A 24,856-nucleotide genomic window follows, 5' to 3' on the forward strand; every position below is an offset into this window, starting at 1 on the left:
GAGAGAAAGGGGGAAAAAAAAGAGGGAGAGAGAAAGGGATGGAGGGCAGAGAGAATAAAAGGTAGGCTTAAAGAATAAATTTAAACAAAGAGGCTGAAAACAAAGAAAGCTAATTTTATCAGTTTATTGTTAAACAAATTCTAGAGGGGAGTAGGATGATCAGGGTAACAAGAGGAGTCAGCATTAGGGTCAAGAAAGAAGCAAGGGAAATTCTAGATGCACCCTTACTGAAAGGCCTGATACTCTTTAGAAGATGCCATGAGTTATACAGACGCTAACTCCATTTCTTATCTTTGACTGCTGACAGTTTTTAAGCCCCAATGATGCCCCTTTATCTTCTGCTCCACATCTGGGCAAGCCAAGAAGAAAGCCTGCACATTCTCTCTTGGAGCTAGTGAGAAGTTCCAATCCTGCAAACCCACTCCAGCCTTGCTCCCCGAACACAGTAAAACCAAGCTAGTCTTCGTTCTCTGCTCTCTCCAGCCCTTTCCCCCATCTGCCTACCATGGTCATCCCCTAGAAGCTTCATTCAGTGAGTGTAATAAACCTTTTTACCCTGCTGGTGTGTGTGCATGTGTGACATCAACAGTCTTGATATGTGAACCAAATTTTGGGTGGGGCTCCATTTCATCTCAGCAGGATTAACACCACCATGGAAGCAGAGAGAAGGCAGTTTCTAACCCTGCTAGTTAGAGCTTCCCAGTGGATGGAAGACACAGAATGCAAGGCTGAAGAGCAGTCAGTGAATTTCTTCCCATCGCTGAGGAAAAGGATACTGGCAGTGAGAGAGAATAAGCCAATACACAGGGAGGCAGAAATAAGAGGCAGCAGACTCCTGTTGGTGGTAGAGCAAGTGAATGCTGTTGTTCCCAGGTGCCAGCTGCATCTCCGACTTTTCTGCAGATATATTACGGTCCTCAGTATTCCTTTCAGTATGTTCTCATTTTTGCCTCAATTAGTTTCAGATTTCTGTCACTTACAAATGAACAACTACAGCCTTGACCAAAACGGAGGGAGACTAAAAGCACTCAGTAATTACTATTAATTTTCTTACAATGTCAATAATGGTACTGTAGTTATGCAGAATGTCCTTATACAGTTGACCCTTGAACAATATGGGTTTGAACTTGAGGGTCTACACAGATTTTCTTCCACCTCTGCCACCTGTGACAGTAAGACTAACATCTCCTCCTCAGCCTACTCAATGTGAAGATGAGGTGAAGACCTTTATGATGACCCACTTCCACTTAATGAATGGGAATTTCCATATGGTTTTCTTAACATTTTTTCTTTAGCTTTCTTTATTGTAAAAATACAGTATATATAATACATATAACATACAAGATATGTGTTAACTGACTGTTTATGTTATCAGTAAGGCTTCTGGTCAAAAGTAGGCTATTAGTAGTTAAGCTTTTGGGGAGTCAAAAGTTGTATGTGAGTTTTCACCTACACAGTGGCAGGGAGCCCATGCCCCTAGCGTACCATGTTGTTAAAGGATCAACTGTATGGCAATGTGTGCTAAAGAATTAGGAATGAGGCTGGGCGCGGTGGCTCACGCCTGTAATCCCAGCACTTTGGGAGGCTGAGGCGGGAGGATCATGAGGTCAGGAGTTTGAGACCAGCCTGGCCAAAATGGTGAAACCCTGTCTCTACTAAACATAAAAAATTAGCCAGGCGTGGTGGCAGGTGCTGGTAATCCCAGCTACTCGGGAGGCTGAGGCAGAAGAATTGCTTGAACCAGGGACGCGAAGGTCGCAGTGAGCCAAGATCGTGCCACTGCGCTCAAGCCTTGGCAACAGAACAAGACTTTGTCTCAAAAAAAAAAAAAAAAAAAAAATTAGGAGTGAAAGATCATGAGGTCTGCTGCTTTCAAATGATTCAAAAATAAAAATATAAATATGCAAAAATGGTAACAACTTCTGAGCTTATGTTAAGAATAGAGACATTTTTTGTTCTTTCTACTTTGCTGTATGTATGAAAACTTCCATAAAAAATTATCTTTAGAGGGGAGACTCTCAAGGTATGAATAACACATCCAGCCCTTAGGAAGATCAGTGATTTCAAGAAATGACATGTAGTTCTCCACAGGTGTGGAGGACATATAAGGAAGGTAAAAGGCAGGTTTCATAATAAGAAATTTAGCATTTATCCTGAAGGCAAATAGGAAACCATTGAAGGAATTTTTGGGGAGGAGGAGTGGGGAAAATGACATGATCAGATTTTGATATGAAAAAGATTTCCCTGTTGACAGCACGAATCCTGAACTAGAAAGTGGCAGGCATATGGTAACAGTCCAGATGAGAAATGATGCAAACCTGAGTTAAGAGGAGAGGGATAAGTAGTGAGGATTAGAGAAGAACAGACACGAAAAATTCATTTCCTTCCTGGAATGGATTTGACGGGGAAGGGGATGGAGTCCTGTGAAGGAGAGGGAAGAATCCAGGAAGCCTGAAGATTCTGGCTTTGGTGACTGTGGTACTGTTCATGGACTGCAGATACAGAAGAGCAAGACATGGTGAGTTTAGGGTGGTGTAGGAGACACAAGGTGAGTAAGAGGGGATGACAGAGATTGGGAGATTATAGGCATATGTCAAAAGCATGGAAGAGACCACCCAGTAAGAAAGCGCAGAGTTGGTTGAAATAAGGTGAAGAAAGAAATTCAGCCGCAATTTGGGGATAAGCAGAGGAACATAAACTCTTGAAAGAGAATTTTAAAAATAGCCTCAGGCACAGGAGGAAAACATGGATAGTGGTTCACAAGGGTACAGGCAGGGAAAGATCTGAGAGGGAGGAAGAGGTCAGCAGTGCCATGCACTCTCCAACAGATCAAAGTATCACCAAACAAAAAGACCTAAAGTAGGGCAGTTCCAGGGTTGATTAATTCAGCAGTTCAATAACATTATGAAGGATGCAGGTTCTTTCCATCTTTCCACTCTGTCAGACAAACTGCCTGTCTTTGGTGACTGAATAGTACCAGTCCTCAGGCTAGGATCCCTCACTGGTTGCAAGAAGATTGCCACAGTACCCTAGGCACTGCATGCTGACAATATCTGGCATAGAAGATGGGCGTTTCTTTCTTGTGACTTTTTTTTTTTTTTTTTTTTGAGACAGGCTCTGGCCCTGTTGCTCAGGCTGGAGTATAGTGGTGTGATCTCAGCTCACTGCAACCTCTGCCTCCTGGGCTCAAGCGATCCTCCCACCTTAGGCTCCTGAATAGCTAGGACTACAGGCACATACCACTATGTCCAGCTTTTATCTTAACATTTTTTTGAGATGGAGTTTTGCACTTGTTACCCAGGCTGGAGTGCAATGGCTCGATCTTGGCTCACTGCAACCTCTGCCTCCCAGGTTCAAGCAATTCTCCTGTCTCAGCCTCCCGAGTAGCTAGGATTATTTTTGCCTCCCCAAAAATAAATGTAGTTAATGCAGGAAAAAATCTGAATCAAGTTTTATGCTTCTAAGAGTGAAAAAAACATACAATAACTTTAAAAGAGGATATATTCTAAAATATCTCTGATTTCCTTTAGCAGTCATTTTCTGAAGACACAGATGATTTACTTTCTGCAGTGAAAATGTAAAAATTTCATTTTCTTTGTCCCAAGACTACTTTGAAGTTTCACAAAAATAACCTTAACTTAAAATTGCTAAGCAAATTCTTTCAACCATATCTCTTCTCATTTTCTAGAGTCAGAAGTTCTAAATTTAGGAACCTCGTTGTTTGTATCTATGGGATAGCTTTGTGATATCAACTTGGCTGGGCTGAAGTATAGTCCCCAGGTTTTCTTTCTAGTATGTTTCTAGTTAGGGTGAGTTATAAGCAATATTCTCTCCTTAGAGCCAGAAGAGAAAAGGGAAACAGCAGCTACTTTGTAGCCTAATATACCTTTTCCCAGTTATTCAAACACTAACCTAAATGTTGCTGGGGGAGATTTTGCAAACACAACTAAAGACCCTGATCAGTTGATTTTAAGTTAATAAAAAAGGAGATTATTCTTGGTGAGCCTGTCTTAGTCACTGAGAAGCCCTTTCAAAGAAAGCTTAGGCCCTCTCTAAGCCAAGAGGCTTCAAACAGCAGCTAGATCTGCAATTTTTCTCCTTTCCTTAGGATCTTCCCAGGATACCTATCTGTGGACAAGAAGCTTCAGTCTGTGCTCTTGAGGTTCCATCCCACTATCTTCCCTTCCTGACTGCCTGACCCTGTGGGCTTTGAGCTTGCTTAACCAGCTCTCTGAACTGTATAAGCCAATTCCTTATTATAAATCCATGTCGTGTATATATACATACACATTCACTTAAAATCTGGCCAGTTCTGCTTCTCTGATTGAACACATGTTGGTTCACACTTGCCTGCAACCGCTACTTCTACAGATCCACTTCTACACTTGTGAGATGTAACAAACTCCACTCAGTGTTTTCTGACTCAATGCAGAAAAATTTTAAATCATAAAAAAATATAAAAAAAGTTTTAAATAGAATGGTGGCTCAGTCCTTTTGGGATGCTATAGCAGAAGATCAGAATGGGTGGACTATAAATGACAAATTTATTTTTCACAGATCTGGAGGCTGGGAAATCTGAGATCGGGGTGTCAGCATGGCTGGGTTCTGGTGTGGGGCCCTCTTTCTGGGTCACAGGTGACACCTTCTAGCTGGGTCCTCGCATAGTAGAATGGGGACAGTAGCTCTATGGAGCCTCTCTTATAAAGCCACTAATCCCATTTGTGAGAGTTCTGCACTCCTGACCTAAACACCTCCTAAGGCTCCACCTCTGAACACCATCATATCAGAGATTAGGTGTCAGCGTATGAATTTTGGGAGGACACAAACAATCAGACTAGCAAAGATTTTTCTTTGTTTGTTTCCACTATTTTGGAGCAGCATGTAAATTTGCTGCTTTGGGGAATAGACTTATATAACTATACTCCTTTTCTGTCCTTCAAATAAATTTTCTTTGCTGTGTCACTTGACCCTTGCTTGTACTGGAGTTCATCTTCCCACTTACGCTTTTTCCACAAATCTTCCACAATTTCTCTCAGCTAATGAAATTTCAGGTTCTCTACAATCAGCAACAGACTCTAGGAGAAATCCCATTTATTTCCTCACTAGTCATAGACTGATTCTTTTATAAGTTGCTCCTTGTTCATGACACCAAACTGTTCTCTAGACTAAAGGTTAACTAAAACTAGAAACTTTAATACTTATTCTGCATATCCTTTCATTAGGACTCTCTTGAGAAAACAGTCATGGTTGTGTTTAAATCATTAGTTTCAGCACTGATCACAAAAATAAGTTTAAAACAATTAAAAACAATAAGTGAATTTAACAAATATACCCATAAATTTTGATGTTCTTTAATACTATAAAATAATGTAAGAGAAAATTTAATGGAATTTTTAAAAGCATGTACAATATATTAAGTTTAAAAAGCAGGTTATAAAAATGGTATGTTGAGATAATATGGTTACATTTTTGTAACTCAACAAATAAATACAGGTGTAAAGAAAAAGAACCTGAAGGATAAAAGTTCAAACTTATTTCTAGGTTGGCAGATTATTGGTGAGTTTTTACTTTCTTCTGGTATTTTTAAAAATTTATTTTAACTGAGATATAATAAATGTACACAGTTATGGGAGATCAGATCAGGGCAACTTTACTGAATTTATGCATTCTAAGAGTTTTCTGGTAGAGTCTTTATGTTTTCCTAATATAAGATCATGTTGTCTGCAAATAGGGACAACTTGACTTCTTCCTTTCCAATCTGAATGCCTTTTATTTCTTTCTGTTGCCTAAATGCTCTGGCTAAGGACTTCCAGTACTGTGTTGAATAACGGTGGCAAAGTAGGCATTCTTGTCTTTTTCCATTTGGTATATTAGCTGTGGTTTTGTCATATATAATCTTTATTATGTTGCGGTATTTTCCTTTTATACCTAATTTATTGAGAACTTTTATCATAAAGGGTTGAATTTTATTAAATGCTTTTTCTCCATCCATTGAGATGATCGTATGATTTTTGTCCTTCATTCTACTGATGTGATCTGTGATGTTTACTGATTTGCACATGTTGAACCACTCTTGCATTGCTGAGATAAATCCCACTTGAACATGGTGTATTATTGCTTTGATGTGTTGTTGGATTCAGTTTGCTAGTGTCTTGTTAGGGTTTTCTGTGGCCATGTTCATCAAGAATACTGGCCTGTAGTTTGTTTTTGTTGTGTCTTTGTCTGCTTTTGGTATCAGGGTTATGCTAGTCCCACAGAATGAGTTGGGGAGAATTCTCTCCAAGTTTCTGGAATAGTTTGAGAAGAACTGGTACTGGTATTGAGAATTATTGGACCAGTGGTGAGGTCATGTGGTCCTCGACTTGCTTTATTGGGAGACTTTTTTACTACTGATTCAATTTGCTACCTCTTGGTCTTTTCAGATTTTCTGTTTCTTTTTGATTCAATCTTGTTAGGTTGTATGTGTTGAGAAGTTTACGCATTTCCTCTAAGTTTTTAAATTTATTGGTGTATAGTTGTTCATAGTAGTCTCTAATGATCCTTTATATTTCTGTGGAATCTGTTGTAACATTTCCCTTTTTGTTTCGAGTTTTACTTATTTGGGTCTTCTCTCTTATTTGCTTAGTCTAATGGTTTGTCAATTTTTCTTTTTTTTTTGAGATGAAGTTTTGCTCTTGTTGCCCAGGCTGGAGTGCAATGGCGTGCTCTCAGCTCACTGCAACCTCCACCTGCCTCCTGGGTTCAAGTGATTCTCCTGCCTCAGCCTCCTGAGTAGCTGGGGTTACAGGCACACCACACCTGGCTAATTCTGTATTTTTAGTAGAGACGGGGTTCTCCATGTTGGTCAGGCTGATCTTGAACTCCCAACCTCAAGTGATCCACCCACCTCAGCCTCCCAAAGTGCTGGGATAACAGGCACGAGCCACCGTACCCAGCCAGTTTGTCAATTTTATCTTTTCAAAAAACCAACCTTTTGTTAAACTTTGTATTTTTTTAATTTTTAATTTTTGTGGGTACACAGTAGGTGTATACATTTACGGGTTACATGAGATTTTGGTAAAGGCATGCAATATGTAATAAGCACATCAGGGTAAATGCGTGCAACCATCACCTCAAGCATTTATCCTTTGTGTTACAAACAATCCAATTATACTCTTTTAACCACCATGGCATGTATGTACCTATGCAACAATCCTGTAGGATGCAGGACGTGCACATGTACCCCAGAGCCTAAATACAATTAAAAAAAAAAAAAAGAAATGTACGTTAAATTACTTTTTTAAACTGTAGTCACCCTGTTGTGCTAGCAAATACTAGATCTTATTCACTATATTATTTTGATACCCATTAACCATTCCCACTTCCTCCCTAGTGCCCCTCCAGACCCTTTTTGTAGGTATTTTTAGTCTCAACTTCATTTATTTTCATTTTGAACTTCATTATTTATTTCCTTCCACTAATTTTGGGGCTTTGGTTTGCTCTTGCTTTTCTAGTTCTTTAAGATACATCATTAGGTTATTTGAAATCTTTCTTTTTTTTTTAATGTAGGATTTATTGTTACATAAATTTGCCTGTTACTATGGCTTTTGCTGTGCCCCATAGGGTTTGGCATATTGTATTTCTATTTTCATTTGTCTCAGGAAATATTTTAATTTACCATTTAATTTCTTCCTTCACCCACTGGCCACCTAAGAACATGTTGTTTGATCTCCAGCTGTTTGTAGTTTTGAATGTTCCTCTTGTTATTGATTTCTAGTTTTAAATTCCAATGTGGTCAGATAAGATAGTTGATAAAATTAATTTTAATTTTTTTTTGAGATTTGTTTTGTGTCCTAACATATGATCAATCCTGAAGAATGCTTGATGTGTTGCTTTTTACAGTTTTTGACTTGATGTCTCTTTGGTCTGATATAAGTACAGCTACTCTGGCTGGCTTTTGCTTTCCATTTGCATGGAGTATCTTTTTCTATACCTTTGCTATCAGTCTGTGTGTCTTTACAGGTGAGGTGAGTTTCTTGTATGCAGTATATAGTTGGGTGTATTAACCTTTCGGCCAGTCTGTATCTTTTAAATGAGGGAACTGAATCTATTTACATTCAAGGTTATTGATAGGTGAATACTTGCTTCTGTCATATGGTTTCCTGGATGTTTTATATTTTGTTCCGTACTTCCTTTCTTATGGTTTATATTTTGTGCTTGGGTGGTTTTCCACATTCATATGGTTTGATTCCTTTTCCTTTCTTTGTGTTTGGGCTCTATCAGTGAATTTTATAGTTTCATATGTTTTCATGACAGTGGTTATTATTTTTTCATTTCCAGATGTAAGACTCCCTTGAGCATTTTCTTATAAGGCCAGTCTAGCAGTGATGAATTCCCTTTATTTCTGCTTGTTTGTGAAAGATTTTACTTCTTTTTCATTTCTGAAATATAGCTTTGCAGGGTATATATTCTTGGCTTGTGGGTCCCCTGCCCGTGCTTTAAGTATTTTGAATATATCATCCCATTCTTTCCCAACCTGTAAATTTTCTGCTGAGAAATCTGCTGTTAGTCTAATGGGAATTCCCTTATATGTAACTTCATACTTTTCTCTTGCTGCTTTTTGAATGATTTGCCTTTACCATCTGATAACTTGGCTATAACGTGTGTCAGACATAACCCGTTTGGGTTGACTCTAATTGGAATTCTTTCTGTTTACTGGACGTGAATGTCCATTTCAAATTTCAAGACTTCACTACTATTTTATGAAGTATGTTTTCTACATCCTTCTCCTTTCTCTTCTCCTTCTGGAATGACCATAATGTATCTGTTTACTTCATGGTATACAATATATCCTGTAGGCTTTCTTCACTCTTTTTTCTTTTTTGTCTGCCTGTGTTATTTCAAAAGATCTGTCTTCAAGTTCAGAAATTCTTTCTTCTGCTTGGTTTAGTCTGTTAAGCTCTTGATTGTATTTTTTATTTAACTCATTGAATTCTTCAGCTCTGGGATTTCTGTTTGGCTCTTTTTTATGTTACCTATCTCTTTGTTGAATTTCTTATTCAAATCATGAATTGTTTTCCTGATTTTGCTGATCTGTATTTTCTTGTAACTGATTGAGATTCCTTCAGATTATTTTGAATTCTTTCTCTGGCATTTAGTATATTTTCTTATGATTGGGGTCTGTTAATGGAGAATTACTGTTTTCCTTTGGAGGCGTCATGTTACCTTGCTTTTTTATGTTTGATGTGTCCCCATGTTGATTTCTATACATCTGGTTGAAAAGTCCTTTCTTCCAATTTTATGGACTACATTTCACAGGGAAAGACTTATTCATATAAACCAGTCTTGGAATGTCAGTTTGGTAGGGTGCATTAGCTTTGAGGCATCTGTGTCTAGGTGGGCACTGTAGTGTAGTCTCTGTGTACTTTCCTCAGTTGTCAGTCACACCTGACGCCTGCAAGTATCTCAGTAGCCTAGGCTGGGAGAGTCTTTGGTAGCAGTGGTGCAGCTTTCTTGAGGGTTGGATCACAAGGGTGTTTCTCAGGTCAGGGATGTGTACATCCACACAGTGGGTTAGGCAGCTTGGAATCTAGCCAACTTAGGGTCTGGCTCTAAACCACAGGGCTGTACTCGGGCCAGTAGCACAAGCACATGTTAAGTCGGATAGCTTGAGGGTGTGCCTGCCAAGAGTAGCCCAAAGGGCTTTCTCAGGCCTGGGATACAGGTGCATAGCTGCTCAGCTGAAATGGGGGTATGTTTGCCAGGCATGGACCGCAGGGCTATTTTTGAGGATTGGGATGTAGTCTCAAGGCTCCTCTGCTGGCTTAGGTGTCTGTTGGCTTGGGGTGGCCCATGGGGCTGTTTCTCAGGGTGAGGGTGCAGGCACATGGGTGTTTAGCTGGCCTTGAAGTGTGTCTGCCATGGGCAGCCTATGCAGCTGCTTCTCAAGTCCAGGATGTAAGCATAAGGCTGCCTGGCTGGCCTGTGGAGGTGTTTGCTAGAGGTAACCCACAGGGCTATTTCTTAGGCCTGGGACATAGGCATAGAGCTGCTCGGTTGGTCTGGAGGTGTGTATTCTGGGGGTTGCCCACAGGGCTGTTCTTCAGGCCCTGATTTCAGGTGCAGGGCCATTGGGAAGGCCAAGGAAGTATCTTAGGGGTACACTGTGGGGCTCTTTCTTAGGTGCTGAGCACAGGTATGTAGCTGCTCTGCTGGCCCTTGGGTGTATCAGCTACTTAAAGGCTTAGGGTTCTCTCCTGCTTCGGGGAGGGTGTGCAGTGGTTTGCCTAGCTCATCAAGGCAGAGTTCTGTGATGGAACCACATCTATCTGCGCATCTGCTTTTACCTGCCAGTATGGGTAGGTGATAATACTATCTGGTCATATAGCATATATTTTATTCACAAGAAAAATTTTAAATAATAAAAATAAAAATGAAGTTCTAATCAAAATAGCTAAACTATAAGTTCTTTGGTGCTTCCAAAGATTCTCTGAACCAGAGACTACAACATGCAAATATTTTTCAAGCTTTAAAAGTTAATATTGTATGTTAGACTCCTAACAGATACTTGCTTCCTATTTTCAAACTGCATTCAATATCATTTGTTTTCCTGATGACTAGAACATATAACTTTTTCATATAGATAGAACATAGGCAAAAGACAATACAAATGTGTGTAAAGTACATATAATAGTTTAATGGGAAAGTACAGTCCAAAAATTTTAAACTTACTGCTCATGGAAATCCAGCATTGGTGGCTCAAATCGTATGGGCCTGCAATTTCCCCGGTAGAGAGATATACTGTAAATAAAAAGAAAACAACATAAGAAGCAGTTCTTCAAAATATGTTTCCCCAAACTCTATTCAGACACTTGACTTTTGTCATAACAAAGCATTTTTTGAGAAAAATAGGGTCTAATGATCTATTAGAAATGTACATTATTTTTTAAATTAGTGAAAACCAATGAAGATGACATTTTAGAAAATAAAAAAGTGGGAGTATTTTTCTTATTCAAAGGTATGTGAAAACAGAAAATACTCAGGCAGACTACTGAAATTTATTTGGTTGGTATAATTGGTAACAATATACTTTAATAGGGTCACTTGGGTTTTCGGATACAGGTATGATGAATAATAAAGAGTTAATACAACTATATACATTTAGCAGACAATGTATGAAGACAAAAATCACGATCACATTGTAACTAGAGTGGCAAAGGACTAAACAAAATTGAATTTAGGATGGAAATTTCCAAGAACTGAAATATGTATTTCATCTGAGAATTTGGAATACACTGATCTCTTGATGTCCTGGCCTAAATATCTGAGTAGCATCTTCTAACTAACCCACCTGATACCAGAAATTCTCAATAAAATAGATTTCTGAATAGCAAACCTCAGACATCATTGGGGCCTAACACTGATATAAAACATACAAGACCTTTGGTGGGGTAGGGGGTGGTGGTGGAGGTTCACATACATGAAGTGTTTACATACTGTGAAAGTCAGAAATTCAGCTAGCCACTAAGTTTCAAAATAGATTTTAATGTTTTTATTCTAAGAAATGATGCCAGAGCAAAACCCATTTTGTAAGACTACTTTATTTCCATCATCGCTGAACTTCACAGTAATATAAGCTTCCAAATGATACAGTAATTTCATTCAGGATTCAGGAGACAGAGGAAATATCTAGGAGTTAGGAGATATAGGAAATAATTAGAAATAGATAAGGACATTCACAATATGGAGGAAATTTGGCTTTAATTCAATTCTACAAAGGTTAAATAATCTGAGTAGTAGAATAATTTAGCTGAAGGCAATAAAATCCAAACATGTTTTCGGCTCTACCAATTTAGAATATTCTTTTGTGTTGCTTGAGAACCCCTCTGCATATGTTGAACAGGAAAGATGACAAACAAAAAAAAAGAAAGCAAGCACCAAATGTAAGATTATATTTTACTAAAGCACAAAACTGCAGACGCTGGGACATGAAGGCACAATTCCTCGCAACACAGTGTCAGCATCTATTCCTTCTTACTTTCTGCCCTTCTTAGACATAACAATAACACTCTTTGGCTCCTTTAAAACAAGTGATGCTCTTCAGCTCATCAGTTTAAGTAATACGAAACTCAAATTTACATAAAATCTCAAATCAAGGAAAAATAAAGTATAAGGCATAACTGTGTAAGTCATTAATTCCTACATATACACACAGACTATGTTAGATGTTGGAGAAAAAGGAGATTAAGATACAGTGTTTTTCTCTCACAGAACCAAGAGGCTGTTCTGCAAATTGCAAATGGAAATGTCTCAAGTGGCCAGGTGGGGTAAAAAAGCATACACCTTATCCATTTAATACAAATGTATGAATGTATACTATGTACCAGATACTGTTTATTGCCTGCGGCTACATTGGGGAACAAAGCAAAGTGCCTGCTCTCATGGCACTAACATCCTAGTCGGGGGAACAAACATTGAATATATTAGGTGACGATGTGTGTATTAAAAATAAAATCGAACATACTGGGGCTGTGGATAGAACAGAAAAAGCCTCTCTGAGGAGGGACACTAGTGCCAAGACCTGAATGGCAGAGATCTAGGGGAATAAAGTAGGAATGTATTTGGCGAGTTGAACAAGGAGGGTGAAGTGACCATTGTGCAATGAGGGAGGATTAGGAGCTAAGAGCTGAGCTCAGAGGTACAAGAGCCAGATCTCCCTGTAGAAGTATGCATTATTCTAAGTGTAACAAACTACAGTGTTTTTGAGCAAGGAGTGTTGAGGAACATTAAGTTTACCCTGCCCCCATGGCTCCCGTGTGGAGCATCCTTTCAGTTTGTAATTAGTGGTAGGCAGGTAACAGCTGCCTACTTGATGTATTTTTAAGTTATATAGTACACCTGTGTATTAATGAGAATCACCTGTCAAAGAGCAAATAAATATGTGAATGAAAGTCTGCTTGGGGCCTTCAGTCTGGAGAGCTGTCAGCCCTGCAGGCTGTGGGTCCCCAGGACAGATCCATTCTGACTATCTGGGTGTCTGTCTCTCAAATACCTTCAGCGCCACCAGGGTGGGAGTCTCCTGACCGAGCTGGTTCTCGGTAAAGGAGTAGCATGATCTGACACATGTTAAAAGGTTAATTCTGGCTACTTTGTGAAGAACCAAGGAAGTTCCTGTAAGAGCCCAACAGTGGGAAGCAGGGAAGTCTTAGAGTGCTTTACGCAACTGGCGATGGCAGCTACAATCTACGGCAGCTGCCAGGGAGAGTAGTGAGCAGAGGCTTTTTCCTGGATAGATCTGGAAACTTGAGAAAACAGGTTGTGCTGATAATTGATTTTTGAAGAAGCAAGAGTAATTTATTCTAAGATTTTCATTAGATACACAGTCATGACATGTAAGAAGTGGGTTGGAAATGGGAAGAGACAGATTTTCAAGAGTATTGTTGCAGACATTTAAATTTCAGATGTTTTATCTAGATGGAGATGTCATAAAGTAGCCATACATGGCTAGTGCTTATATTAAAAAGTTACTGATTTTCATGTACTGATCTTATACCTCGTCTCCTTGAGTTTAATTCTAATAGTTTGTCTAGATTCTTCTAAGTTTTCCACTGTTGCTATATGTGCTGCCAAAATGAGCACTATCTTGGATGATCACTGTAGACAAATCATCTGCAAGTAACAATGTGATTCTTCCTTTCAAATCCTTAGGTAAGTTTTACTTTTTATGTCTTGTGCTGGGGCAAAGACCTCCTGTAAAATGCTTCAAAGATATAATGTCCAGCAACCTTTACTGTGATATTTACAAAGTGCTCACAGAATATTAGACAGAGGCAACAGTATATAAAATATGATTTTCTCATAAATAAAAGCATATTTTCAAAACAATAGCAGATCTATATCTAAGGAACAGTTTAATATCTGAGTGGGTACAACACAAGCTGACACACATACAATCCTATGTTAACTAAACCAAAAATGCTGTAACATAGCTGTCATGTCTCCACAGCTGATTCAAATGGTTGCTACCCATGTTTATTCAGAAAGCGCATGGCACTGTTTAGTGCTTTGTTAACAGAAAGCAAATGTCTGCAAATATGTAATGTTGAAAAACAAACTGGGGATGATGCAATAAAAAGAACAGTGCCCTTTGCTAATGTCATTGTAGTTTTTTCCCTGATTTAAAAAATTATTATTGTTACTATTTTTGAGAGGCAGGGGTCTCACTGTGTTGCCAAGCTGGTCTCGAACTCCTGTGTTTAAGCCTCCGGAGTAGCTGGGACTACAGGTGCAGCACGCCAGTGTGCCAGGCTCACCCTTTGACAATTTCAAAGCAACAAAATCTGAGACATTATGATAGTACATTGCATGATTTTACACTTTCTGCAATGATTATATATGTTCTGAACTCTCAATATAATTGGTTTTATAAATTTTCACTAAAATACTAATGATTTATTTGGATATAAATGAAGACTATTTTCTGATTTCAAGCTAGGAAACAACTGAAGAGATGCGAGAAATCTTGTGGGAAATGGTCGATACTGCTTGTTGAACTGTCAGGTCAAAGTTGAGCAGGAAACCCATGAATCAAACATACAGGCTTTCTTGGATTTCTGGGAGTTTAAAATGTTTTCCTAGGGTCAACTACTACCTAAACAACAGACACTCTTTGGTCCAGCATTTTTAAAACAATTGTTTGTGATCTATCTGCATCATAAACACCTACAATGCTTGCAGAAATGCAGATTCTAGGGCTCCACCTCCAGAATGTAATTCCTTGTAAGCAGAATAGACCTGTATTCTTAAGCACCCTCTCACATTTAGGAGCCACTATCTGGCATCTTGAGCCACAAATAAAGAGATGGGAGGGAAGTGCCTTAACTAGTAAAACTATCAAAGTTACCAGCAGTTTAAAGTGATTTCAAATATTTTTACTAAAGAGTCAGCTAAATAAGCAGTGATTTAAAAGAAATAAATAGGACTTCTCCTATATAATATATATTCTCCCATAAACACATTTTCGTTTTAATTTGCATTTCCCTAATGATGAATAATGCTGACTATCTTTCCACTTTCTTGGTGTACATTTAGGTGTCTTCTTTTGTAAATGTCTGTGCAAAGTTTTTTAATTGGGATATTTGTCTTACTATTCAGTTGTAAGGGTTCTCTGTTATGTGCTGCAAATATTTTTACCCTGGTCCTGACTTACCCTTTCCTTTTATAAATGTTGTCTTTTGAAGAGCAGAAGTTTTTAATTCTGATGAGGTCGAAATGATGATCATTTTTTCTTTTTTGAGATAGGGTCTCACTCTGTCGCCCAGGCTGGAGTGCATTAAGTGTTGCATCATGGGTCACTGCAGCCTTGACCTCCTGGGTTTAAGCCACCCTCTCGCCTCATCCTCCCAAGTAGCTGAGACTACAGGCACACACCACCACAATTAGCTAATTTTTTTTAATTAATATTTTTTGTAGATATAGGGTCTCACTATGTTCTCCAGGCTAGTTTCAAACTCCTAGCCTCAAGTGATCCTCTCATCTCAGCTTCCCAAAGTGTTAGGATTATAGGCATGAGCCACTGTGCCCGGCCTCATTTTTTCTTTTTTGGTATGTGTTTTTGGTGTCTTAAAATTTTGTCCAGGTTCCAAATATTTCTACGAAAAGATTGGTTTTATTCTAAAAGTTTTACACCTTTAACTTTTACATATGAGCCTATTTATTATTGTCCATTTTAAGTGAAATTTGGCGACAGTGTGAGTTAAAGATTAAAGTTCACTTTTTCTTTCTCTGTAAATATCCAGTAGGCCTAGTATCATTTGTTGAAAAAGACTACTCTTGTACCATTGAATTATTACAATATCTTCACAATCTTCAAGTCTATGAACACAGAATCTTTCTCAATCTATCTAGGAGTTCTTTAATTACTCTATTATATTACACTTCTCAGTGTACCGGTCTCAAAATTTTTTTGTTAAATTTATCCCAAAGTATGCAATGATTTATGCTATTGTAAATGACATTTTTCTACAACATTTCACTTTTGCACTTGTGAAAAAGAAATCAGTTACTTCTGATTATTGACTGTATCGCTTCTTGGTATATTCCTTAGGACTTTCTATGTGCATAATCACATGGTTTGTAGACAAAATCCTCTTCTTCCTTTCCAAACTAATGGCTCTTATTTCTGTTTCTTGCCTTAATGTAATGACTGCCATATCCAGTACAATGTTTAATGTAAGTGATGAAAGTGGACATCTTTGCCACTTTCCCGATCTTAGAAAGAAACCATTCAATCTTTTACCATTAATATCATGTTAACTGTTATTTCTCCATAGATGCTCTTTATCAGGTTAAAGACATTCTTTTTCTATTCCTAGTGTGCTAACATTTAATCATGAACAGATGCTGAATGTTGCCACAGGCTTTTTCTACATCTATTCAAATAATTACAAGGGTTTTTAAAATTTTGTTAAGAAAAATTATATTGTATTCAAGTATTAATCTTGCATTCCTACGATAAACTCCTTTTGGTCATGATGCATTATTCTTGTTAGATGTTTCTGGATTCGATTTGCTAATATTCTGTTGGAGATTTCTGAATATATGTTTGAAGAGGTGTAGCCTTTAGCTTTCTTGTAATGCCTGCAATAATCACCTCTTAAAAATGTGTGAGGAAGGACATTCTACTACTAGTATTTTTTCACTAGGTGTCTGATCAAATTTACCAGTTAAGTCATATGAGCCTGCAGTTTTCTTTATGGAAAGGTTTAAAACTGTGAATTCTATGTCTTTAACAGATATTTAAAAATTCATTTTCTAATTCTCTCTTGGTTAATTTTAATAATTTGTATCTTTCAAGTATTTAACCACTTCATCTAAATTGTTGCATTTTTGAGAATGAAGGGATTTCCTTTATTATTCTCTGAATATTTATAAGATCTGCAGTGATAGCCCCTACTTCATTACTGATTTTTTTGGTCTGTCTTATTTTCTTAACCAATCTAGCTAGATTCAAAGAATCAGTTTTTGTTTACATTGATGTTTTCTCCACTTTCTATTTAATTGATTTCTAGCATACCCTTTATTTTCTTCTACTTAAAGTTGATGCTCTATGTCTTAATCTAGCAATGTAAATTGTTCATTTTAAAATTTTTCTTCTATCTGATATAGCCTTTTAAAGCTATAAATGTCCATCTAAGTACTGCTTTGGCTAAATTCCAGAAAACTTGGTATGTTGTTCTATGAACTGAATTCTCCCCACCCCACCCTCTACTTCCCATATTCGTATGTTGAAACCCTAATCCCCACTATGACTATTATGAGGAGACAGGGTCTGTAAGCAGGTAATTAGGTTAAATGAGGTCATAACGGTGAGGGCCCTGATACAATGGGATTAGTGTCCTTACAAAAAGGACCACCAGAAAGCCCCCATGCACACATGTACACAAAGAGAACATGGGAATTACACAGCAGAATGGCTGTTCCCGACAAGCTAGGAAAATAGGTCTCAGTGCAAACTGACTATGCTGGCACCCTGATTTCAGACTTCCAGACTCCAGACTGTGAGAAAATAAATGTCTGTTGTTTAAGCCAACCAGTCTATGGTATTTTGTTATGACAGCCTAGCTCAAGCAGACTAAGATGTTATACTTTTGTTTTCAAAGCACTTTCTAATATCCCTTATGATTTCTTAACCCGTGAGTACTGAAAAGCTTCTAGTTTAGCTTCTAGTTATAAAATATCTGGATTTTCATTGTTACTGATTTCTAATTTAATTTTGCTATAATCAGAGAATATAATTTACATTATCTGCTCTTGGTGGATGTAGTATTTAACAAATACCTATTAGGTCACGTTACTTAAGAGTGTTCTTCAAATCTACACCCTTACTGTTTTTCCATCTATTTTATCAGTTACTGACAGATGAATGTTGAAATCTTCAATAATCACTGTGGGTTTGTCACCTTAGTTTTATTTATTTTTTTTCTTCATGTATTTTAAAGCTCCAATATTAGAATTTGGGATTGTTTCATCTACCTGGGGGACTATCTCTTTCTTAACTGTAAAATGTCCTTCTTTATCTCTGATAATATTCCCTGTCCTAAAGTCTACTTTGTCTGAGAGTAACATAATCAACCTAGCATTTTTAGTGTTTACTTGTTTTCCCTATATCTTTTTACATTTAACCTACTTGCATACTTATGAAGAAGTGCATTTCTTCAAAATCAAGATTACTGATGAACAGGGAGAAGATACTTGCAAAATAGGATGAATAGCTCCAAAACATAAAGAACTCTTGGCCAGGTGCGGGGGCTCACGCCTGTAATCCTAGCACTTTGGGAGGCCAAGGTGGGTAGATTACCTAAGGTCGGAAGTCTGAGACCAGCCTGCCCAGCATGGAGAAACCCTGTCTCTAATAAAAAGTAAAAAATTAGCTGGGCATGGTGGTGCATGCCTGTAATCCCAGCTACTCAGGAGGCTGAGGCAGGAGAATCATTTGAACCCAGGAGGCAGAGGTTTTGGTGAGCCGATACCGTGCCACTGCACTCCAACCTGGGCAACAAGAGTGAAACTCCATCTCAAACAAACAAACAAACAAACAAACAAACAAACAAACAAACAAAAAAACTTTTGGCTGGGCATGGTGGCTCACGCCTGTAATCTCAGACCTTTAGGAGGCCGAGGTGGGGGAATCACGAGGTCAGGAGATCGAGACCATCCTGGCCAACAAGGTAAAACCCCGTCTCTACTAAAATACCAAAAATTAGCCAGGCGGGATGGCACGCACCTGTAGTCCCAGCTACTCGGGAGGCTGAGACAGGAGAACCTGGGAGGCAGAGATTGCAGTGAGCCAAGATTGCACCACTGTACTCCAGCCTGGTGACAGAGCAAGACTCTGTCTCAAGGAAAAAAAAAAAAAAAAAAAGAACTAACCGCACTATAGAAAAATGGGTAGAACAAACAAGAACAGACAACATCAAAAGACAAATATAAGCATAGCTCTTAAATACCAGGAAATGGTTAACCTTATTCATAATTAGAGAAAGACAAAGTAAAACTACACTGTGATAACATTTCTGACTTATCAGATCAACAAAAGTTAAAAATATAACACATTCTATTGGAAAGATGTGGGAAAACAGGCACTCTTCACTGATGAGGGAACACAAGGTGGCACAGACCTTGAAGGAGAATCTGGCAATACTTAATCAAATGATGGCAGCATTTACTATTGACTCACCAACCCCACTTCCAGGAATTTATACTAAACATAAACTTTTATCTATCCACTTCCGTATTTATTTGACAAGTAAAACTGTACATATTTATGACGTACAACATATTTTAAAATATGTACATGTTGTAGAATGGCTACATTGAGCTAATAAATGCATTATCTCACATAGTTATCACTTTATTTATTTATTTATTTATTTATTTATTTATTTTATTTTTTATTTTTTTTTAAGACGGGGTTTCACCATGTTCGTCTTGAACTCCCGACCTCAGGTGATCTGCCCACCTTGGCCTCCAAAGTGCTTGGATTACAGGCGTGAGCCACCACGCCCGGCCTAGTTATCACTTTTTATGGTAAGAACACAAAATGTACTCTCTTAGCAATTTTCAACTATACAATACAGATGCACCTTGACTTATGGTAAGGTTACATCCCAATAAACCCATCATAAGTTGAAAATAATCACAAGTCAAAAATGTATTTAATATATCAACTTGCTTTTAAGGTAGCCTAGTCTCCCTTAAATATCCTCAGAACACTCACATTAGCCTACAGTTGGGCAAAGTTATCTGGTAACATGGTACAGGGTAGAGTATCAGTTGATTACTCTCTGGATTGTGTGGCTGACTGAAAGCTGCAAGAGAGTACTGTACAGCTAGCTCAGGAAAGATCAAAATTCAAAATCTGAAATACTGTTTCTACTGAACATATATTGTGCTTTGGTACCATCATTAAGTTGAAAAATGACTAAGTTGAACTTATACCTTCTAACTGAAAAATTTTTTTCTTTTCACTAACATCTTAAAATCTCCCTGTTTTCTACCCTCAACCTCAGTTAACCACCATTCTACTCTGCTTCTATATTCTCTACATAAGTGAGATCATGCAGTATTCATCTTTCTGTACTTGGCTTATCACATTTAACATAATGTCCTCCAAGTTCATCTATGTTGTCATAAACGACAGGATTTCCTTATTTTTGAAGGCTTAACGTATTCAACTATATTTGTGTGGAATACTATTAAGAATACACACACGTACCACATTTTCATTATCCATGTGTCCACTGATGAACACTTAGGTGGATTTCTCCCTATCTTGGCTATTGTGAATAATGCTTAAATGAATATTAAGAATGCAGATATCTCTTTGACATAATTATTTCATTTCTCTTGAATATATACCTAGTTATGAGATTGCTGGATCACATGGCAGTTATGTTTTTAACTTTTTTTTTAATTGTACTTTATGTTCTGGGTTATATGTGCAGATCATGCATGATTGTTGCATAGGTACACACATGGCAAGGTGGTTTGCTGCCTTCATCCTGCCATCACCCACATCTGGTTTCCCCTCCTTATCCCTCCCCATCCTCCGCACCTCCCCGATGTCCCGCCCCTAGCACCCTCGAAATGACCGCAGTATGTGATGCTTTCCTCCCTGTGTCCATGTGTCCTAATTGTTCAACATCCACCTATGAGTGATAACATGTGGTGTCTGGTTTTCTGTTCTTGTGTTCTTGTTCGCTGAGAATTATGGTTTCCAGGTTCATCCATGTCCCCATGAAGGACACAAACTCATTTTTTATGGCTGTGTCATATTCCATGGTGTACATGTGCCACATTTTCTTTATCCAATTCTATCGTTGATGGACATTTGGGTTGGTTCCAGGTATTTGCTATTGTAAATAGTGCCACAATGAACATATGTGTGCATGTGTCTTTATAACAGAATGATTTATAATTCTTTGGGTATATACCCAATAATGGGATTGCTGGGTCAAATGGTATTTCTACTTTAGGTCCTTGAGGAATCGCCACACTGTCTCCCACAATGGTTGCACTAATTTGCACTCCCATCAACAGTGTAAATTCTCCACATCCTCTCCAGCATCTGTTGTCTCCAGATTTTTTAATGATCGTCATTCTAACTGGTGTGAGATGGTATCTCAATGTGGTTTTGATTTGCCTTTCTCTAATGACCAGTGATGATGAGCATTTTTTTCATACGTTTATTGGCCTCACAGATGTCTTCTTTTGTAAAGTGTCTATTCATATCCTTCACCCACTTTTGAATGGGTTTGTTTTTTTCTTGTAAATCTGTTTCAGTTCTTTGTAGATTCTGGATATTAACCCTTTGTCAGATGGGTAGATTGCAAAAATTTTTTCCCATTCTGTTTTTAACTTTTTTAAGGAACTGCCACACTGTTTTCCTTAATAGCTACGCTAACTTACATTCCCACCAACAGTGAACCAGGGTTCCCTTTTTTACATGTTCTTGGTCAATATTTGTTATCTTTTGTCTTTTTGATGACAGTCTTTCTAACAAGTGTGAGATGATGCTGCATCTTTGTTTTCATTTGCATTCCCCTGATGACTGGCAATGCTGAGAATTTTTTCATATAACCGTTAGTCATTTCTAAACATATACTTTCAACAATACAAATTACACCTACACTTAACTTTTGATTGACCAATTCAAGTTGTAGGAATTTACCCTGAATATAACCTTCAAAAATATGAAAATACATACACAAGATGTTATTCTTTGAAGCATTGCTTGCAATTGCGAAATACGAGAAACAAATGAAATAGTCATATACAGGACAGTGGGTAAAAAAAAATGATGACACAAAGTAAATTTCTTAAATGGGGATATTTAATTTTTGTGGCTTGTGCTGCTGAGATCTTAGCCATAAAATCTTTGCCTAGACCAATGTCCTGGAACATTTCCTCTGTTTTCTTCAAGTACTTTTATAGTTTCAGTCTTATAAGTCTTCAATCCATTTTGAGTTGATTTTTGTATATGGTGAGAGAGAGGAGTTGACCCAGCAATTCCACTATCAGGTATTTATGCAAAATAAAATAAATCAGTATTTCAAAGATATACCTGCAATCCCATGTTTACTGTAGCACTAGTCACAATAGCAAAATATGAAGTCAACCTAACTATTCATCAATGGATAAACAAAGAAAATTGGTATATATAAATGCAATGGAGTATTATTCAGTCATAAAAAAGAATAAAATCCTGTTATTTTCAGCAACATGGATAGAACTGGAGGTTAAGTGAAATAAGCAAGGCACTGAAAAACAAATATTGCATGTTCTCACTTATAAAAGGGAGCTAAAAAAGTCGATTTCATGAAGGTAAAGAGTAGAATGACAGTCACCAGAGGCTGGGAAGTTCTTGTTTTTTGGTGTGAGGGGAGAGGATGAAGAGAAGCAGGCTAATGGGTTTAAGCATACAGTTATTAATAGAAGGAATAAGCCCTAGTGTTCAACAGCAGGGCAGAGTGACTATAGTTAGCAAACATATGTTGTATATTTCAAAGCCACTAGAAGAGAAGACTGGAAATATTCCTAATGCAAAGAAATGATAAATGTTCAAGGCGATGGATATCTAAACACCTGATTTGATCACTACACAGTTTATGCATGTATCAAACTATCACATGTATCCCATCAATATGTACAATTATGCAATCATAAAAAAATTTTAAAAGTGGAGTAAAAATCCTAAATGGAATACAGATAGAAACAAATGAACCAAACTTAATTTCAAATGTACAATGCCGATGGAAGTTGGAGGGTGGGAGAAGGATAAAGATGAAGAACATTATAACCCATGTAAATTTAGAATACAGTATTTTGACAATATACAGTCAGACTAAAGAAAAACAAACTCTAAAACAGACATGGTACTCAATTTTTATGGCAGTATCAGTTAACAACATTGAAACTGATTTATCTGTATTCTAGGACTGAACATATCAGTACACTTACTGTAGATAAATAACTGGAGCCAGATTTCTCATTGTTGGAGAATGGACAGAAACAGAATAGACTGGTTTTGTATCAAAACTGGAGGCATCAGTAACTGATGGTTTTTAATATACACAGATACAGGAATATGTCTGTGTATACTGTACATATTTTTTTTTTTTTTTTTTTTGAGGCGGAGTTTCGCTCTTGTTACCCAGGCTGGAGTGCAATGGCGCGATCTCGGCTCACCGCAACCTCCGCCTCCTGGGTTCAGGCAATTCTCCTGCCTCAGCCTCCTGAGTAGCTGGGATTACAGGCACGCGCCACCATGCCCAGCTAATTTTTTGTATTAGTAGAGACGGGGTTTCACCATGTTGACCAGGATGGTCTCGATCTCTTGACCTTGTGATCCACCCGCCTCGGCCTCCCAAAGTGCTGGGATTACAGGCTTGAGCCACCGCGCCCGGCCTACTGTACATATTTTTACATGTAAACATAAACATTTTCTTCCTAACTCTTTTACTAAGAAAGCCTAGAGACAATGACACCTCACTAGTAATGACACCACTTGTAATGATTAATACTGAGTGTCATCTTGATTGGATCAAAGGATATGACACAAAGTATTAATCCTGAGTGTATCTGTGTGGGTATTGCCAAAAGAGATTAACATCTGAGTCAGTGGGTTGGGGAAGGCAGATCCACCCTTAATCTAGTGGGCACAATCTAATCGGCTTCCAGCAAATATAACGGAGGCAGAAAAACATGAAGAGAGAGAGACGGGCCTAGCCTCCAAGACTACATCTTTCTCCCCAAGCTAGTTGCTTCTCACCCTCCAAGTTCTTCAGTTTTGGGACTCAGACTGGCTCTCCTTGCTCCTCACCTTGCAGATAGCCTACTGTGGGACCTTGTGATCATGTAAATTAATACTTAATAAACTCCCCTTTATATATGTATAAGTACATATGTGTGTGTATATATATACATATAGGTATATATACATTTATATATGTGTATATATACACACATATTATATACGTATATATAAGTGTATATATAATATATATACACATATATGTATATATATATTATATATACACATATATATAATACATATGTGTATATATAATATATATAATATATATAATGCATATATGTATATATAATATATATGTATATACATGTGTATATATAATATGTATATATAATATATAATATATATAATATATAATACATATGTGTATATATAAGTATTTTATATATATACATAAACTCCCCTTTATATATGTGTGTGTCTGTGTGTGTGCGTGTGTGTCTATCTCCTATTAGTTCTGTCCCTCTAAGAGAACCCTAATACAACACAGTAGCAGTGAGTACACATGGCACATAAAGATTAATTTCTAAATGTTATCTTCCACCAAAATGAAGCAGGAGTCTTTCAAGAAATAGGTTGTTCCAGGGCTGTGGCAGGAAAATTACAAAACAAGCCTGGAATATCTTAATGTGTCAGAAAATAAGAAGTGCTCAATGATTGTTGGGGACACGTAAATGAAACAGAATAGACCTAAGCCTGTGTAATATTTTTTATGACAATGCAAATGACAGTGAAATACCTGGATAAAAATGAACTCTGACCTCAATCTTAACTTCCAACAGAATGTCAACTAAGAAACATAGAAAGTGTGATAGAATTTTTAAAAAACTCAGCAGTGTAATAACTGTTCAGGCAAGAATCATCAATAGATTCTAAAACTAGTCAGAGTTTGATGCAAAACACAATACTTACATAGTCTCAAAGTACTTTTCTGCAAGACATTATGAATTATAAGAGACAAATGGAACAGATAGACATCAAGTGCTTCCTGACAGAATGCACTGG

The 24,856-nt window shown here is 37.6% G+C and overlaps 1 protein-coding gene across 3 annotated transcripts in view; it reads right to left on the minus strand.

Annotated features, from left to right (window-relative positions):
- The window catches only part of TMEM131 (transmembrane protein 131), a 244,367-nt gene that overhangs the window by 110,564 nt on the left and 108,947 nt on the right, over positions 1-24,856 (minus strand). For all 3 annotated transcript variants that reach the window (XM_064371422.1, XM_064371423.1, XM_064371424.1), the window contains one exon: positions 10,711-10,779. In XM_064371422.1, coding sequence (XP_064227492.1) covers positions 10,711-10,779 — 69 coding nt within the window. The remainder of the gene's footprint in view (positions 1-10,710; positions 10,780-24,856) is intronic.

The sequence above is a fragment of the Aotus nancymaae genome, unplaced genomic scaffold (assembly GCF_030222135.1).
Source record: "Aotus nancymaae isolate 86718 unplaced genomic scaffold, 86718_ANA_hifiasm-v0.15.2.pri h1tg000131l, whole genome shotgun sequence".
Lineage (NCBI taxonomy): Eukaryota > Metazoa > Chordata > Mammalia > Primates > Aotidae > Aotus > Aotus nancymaae.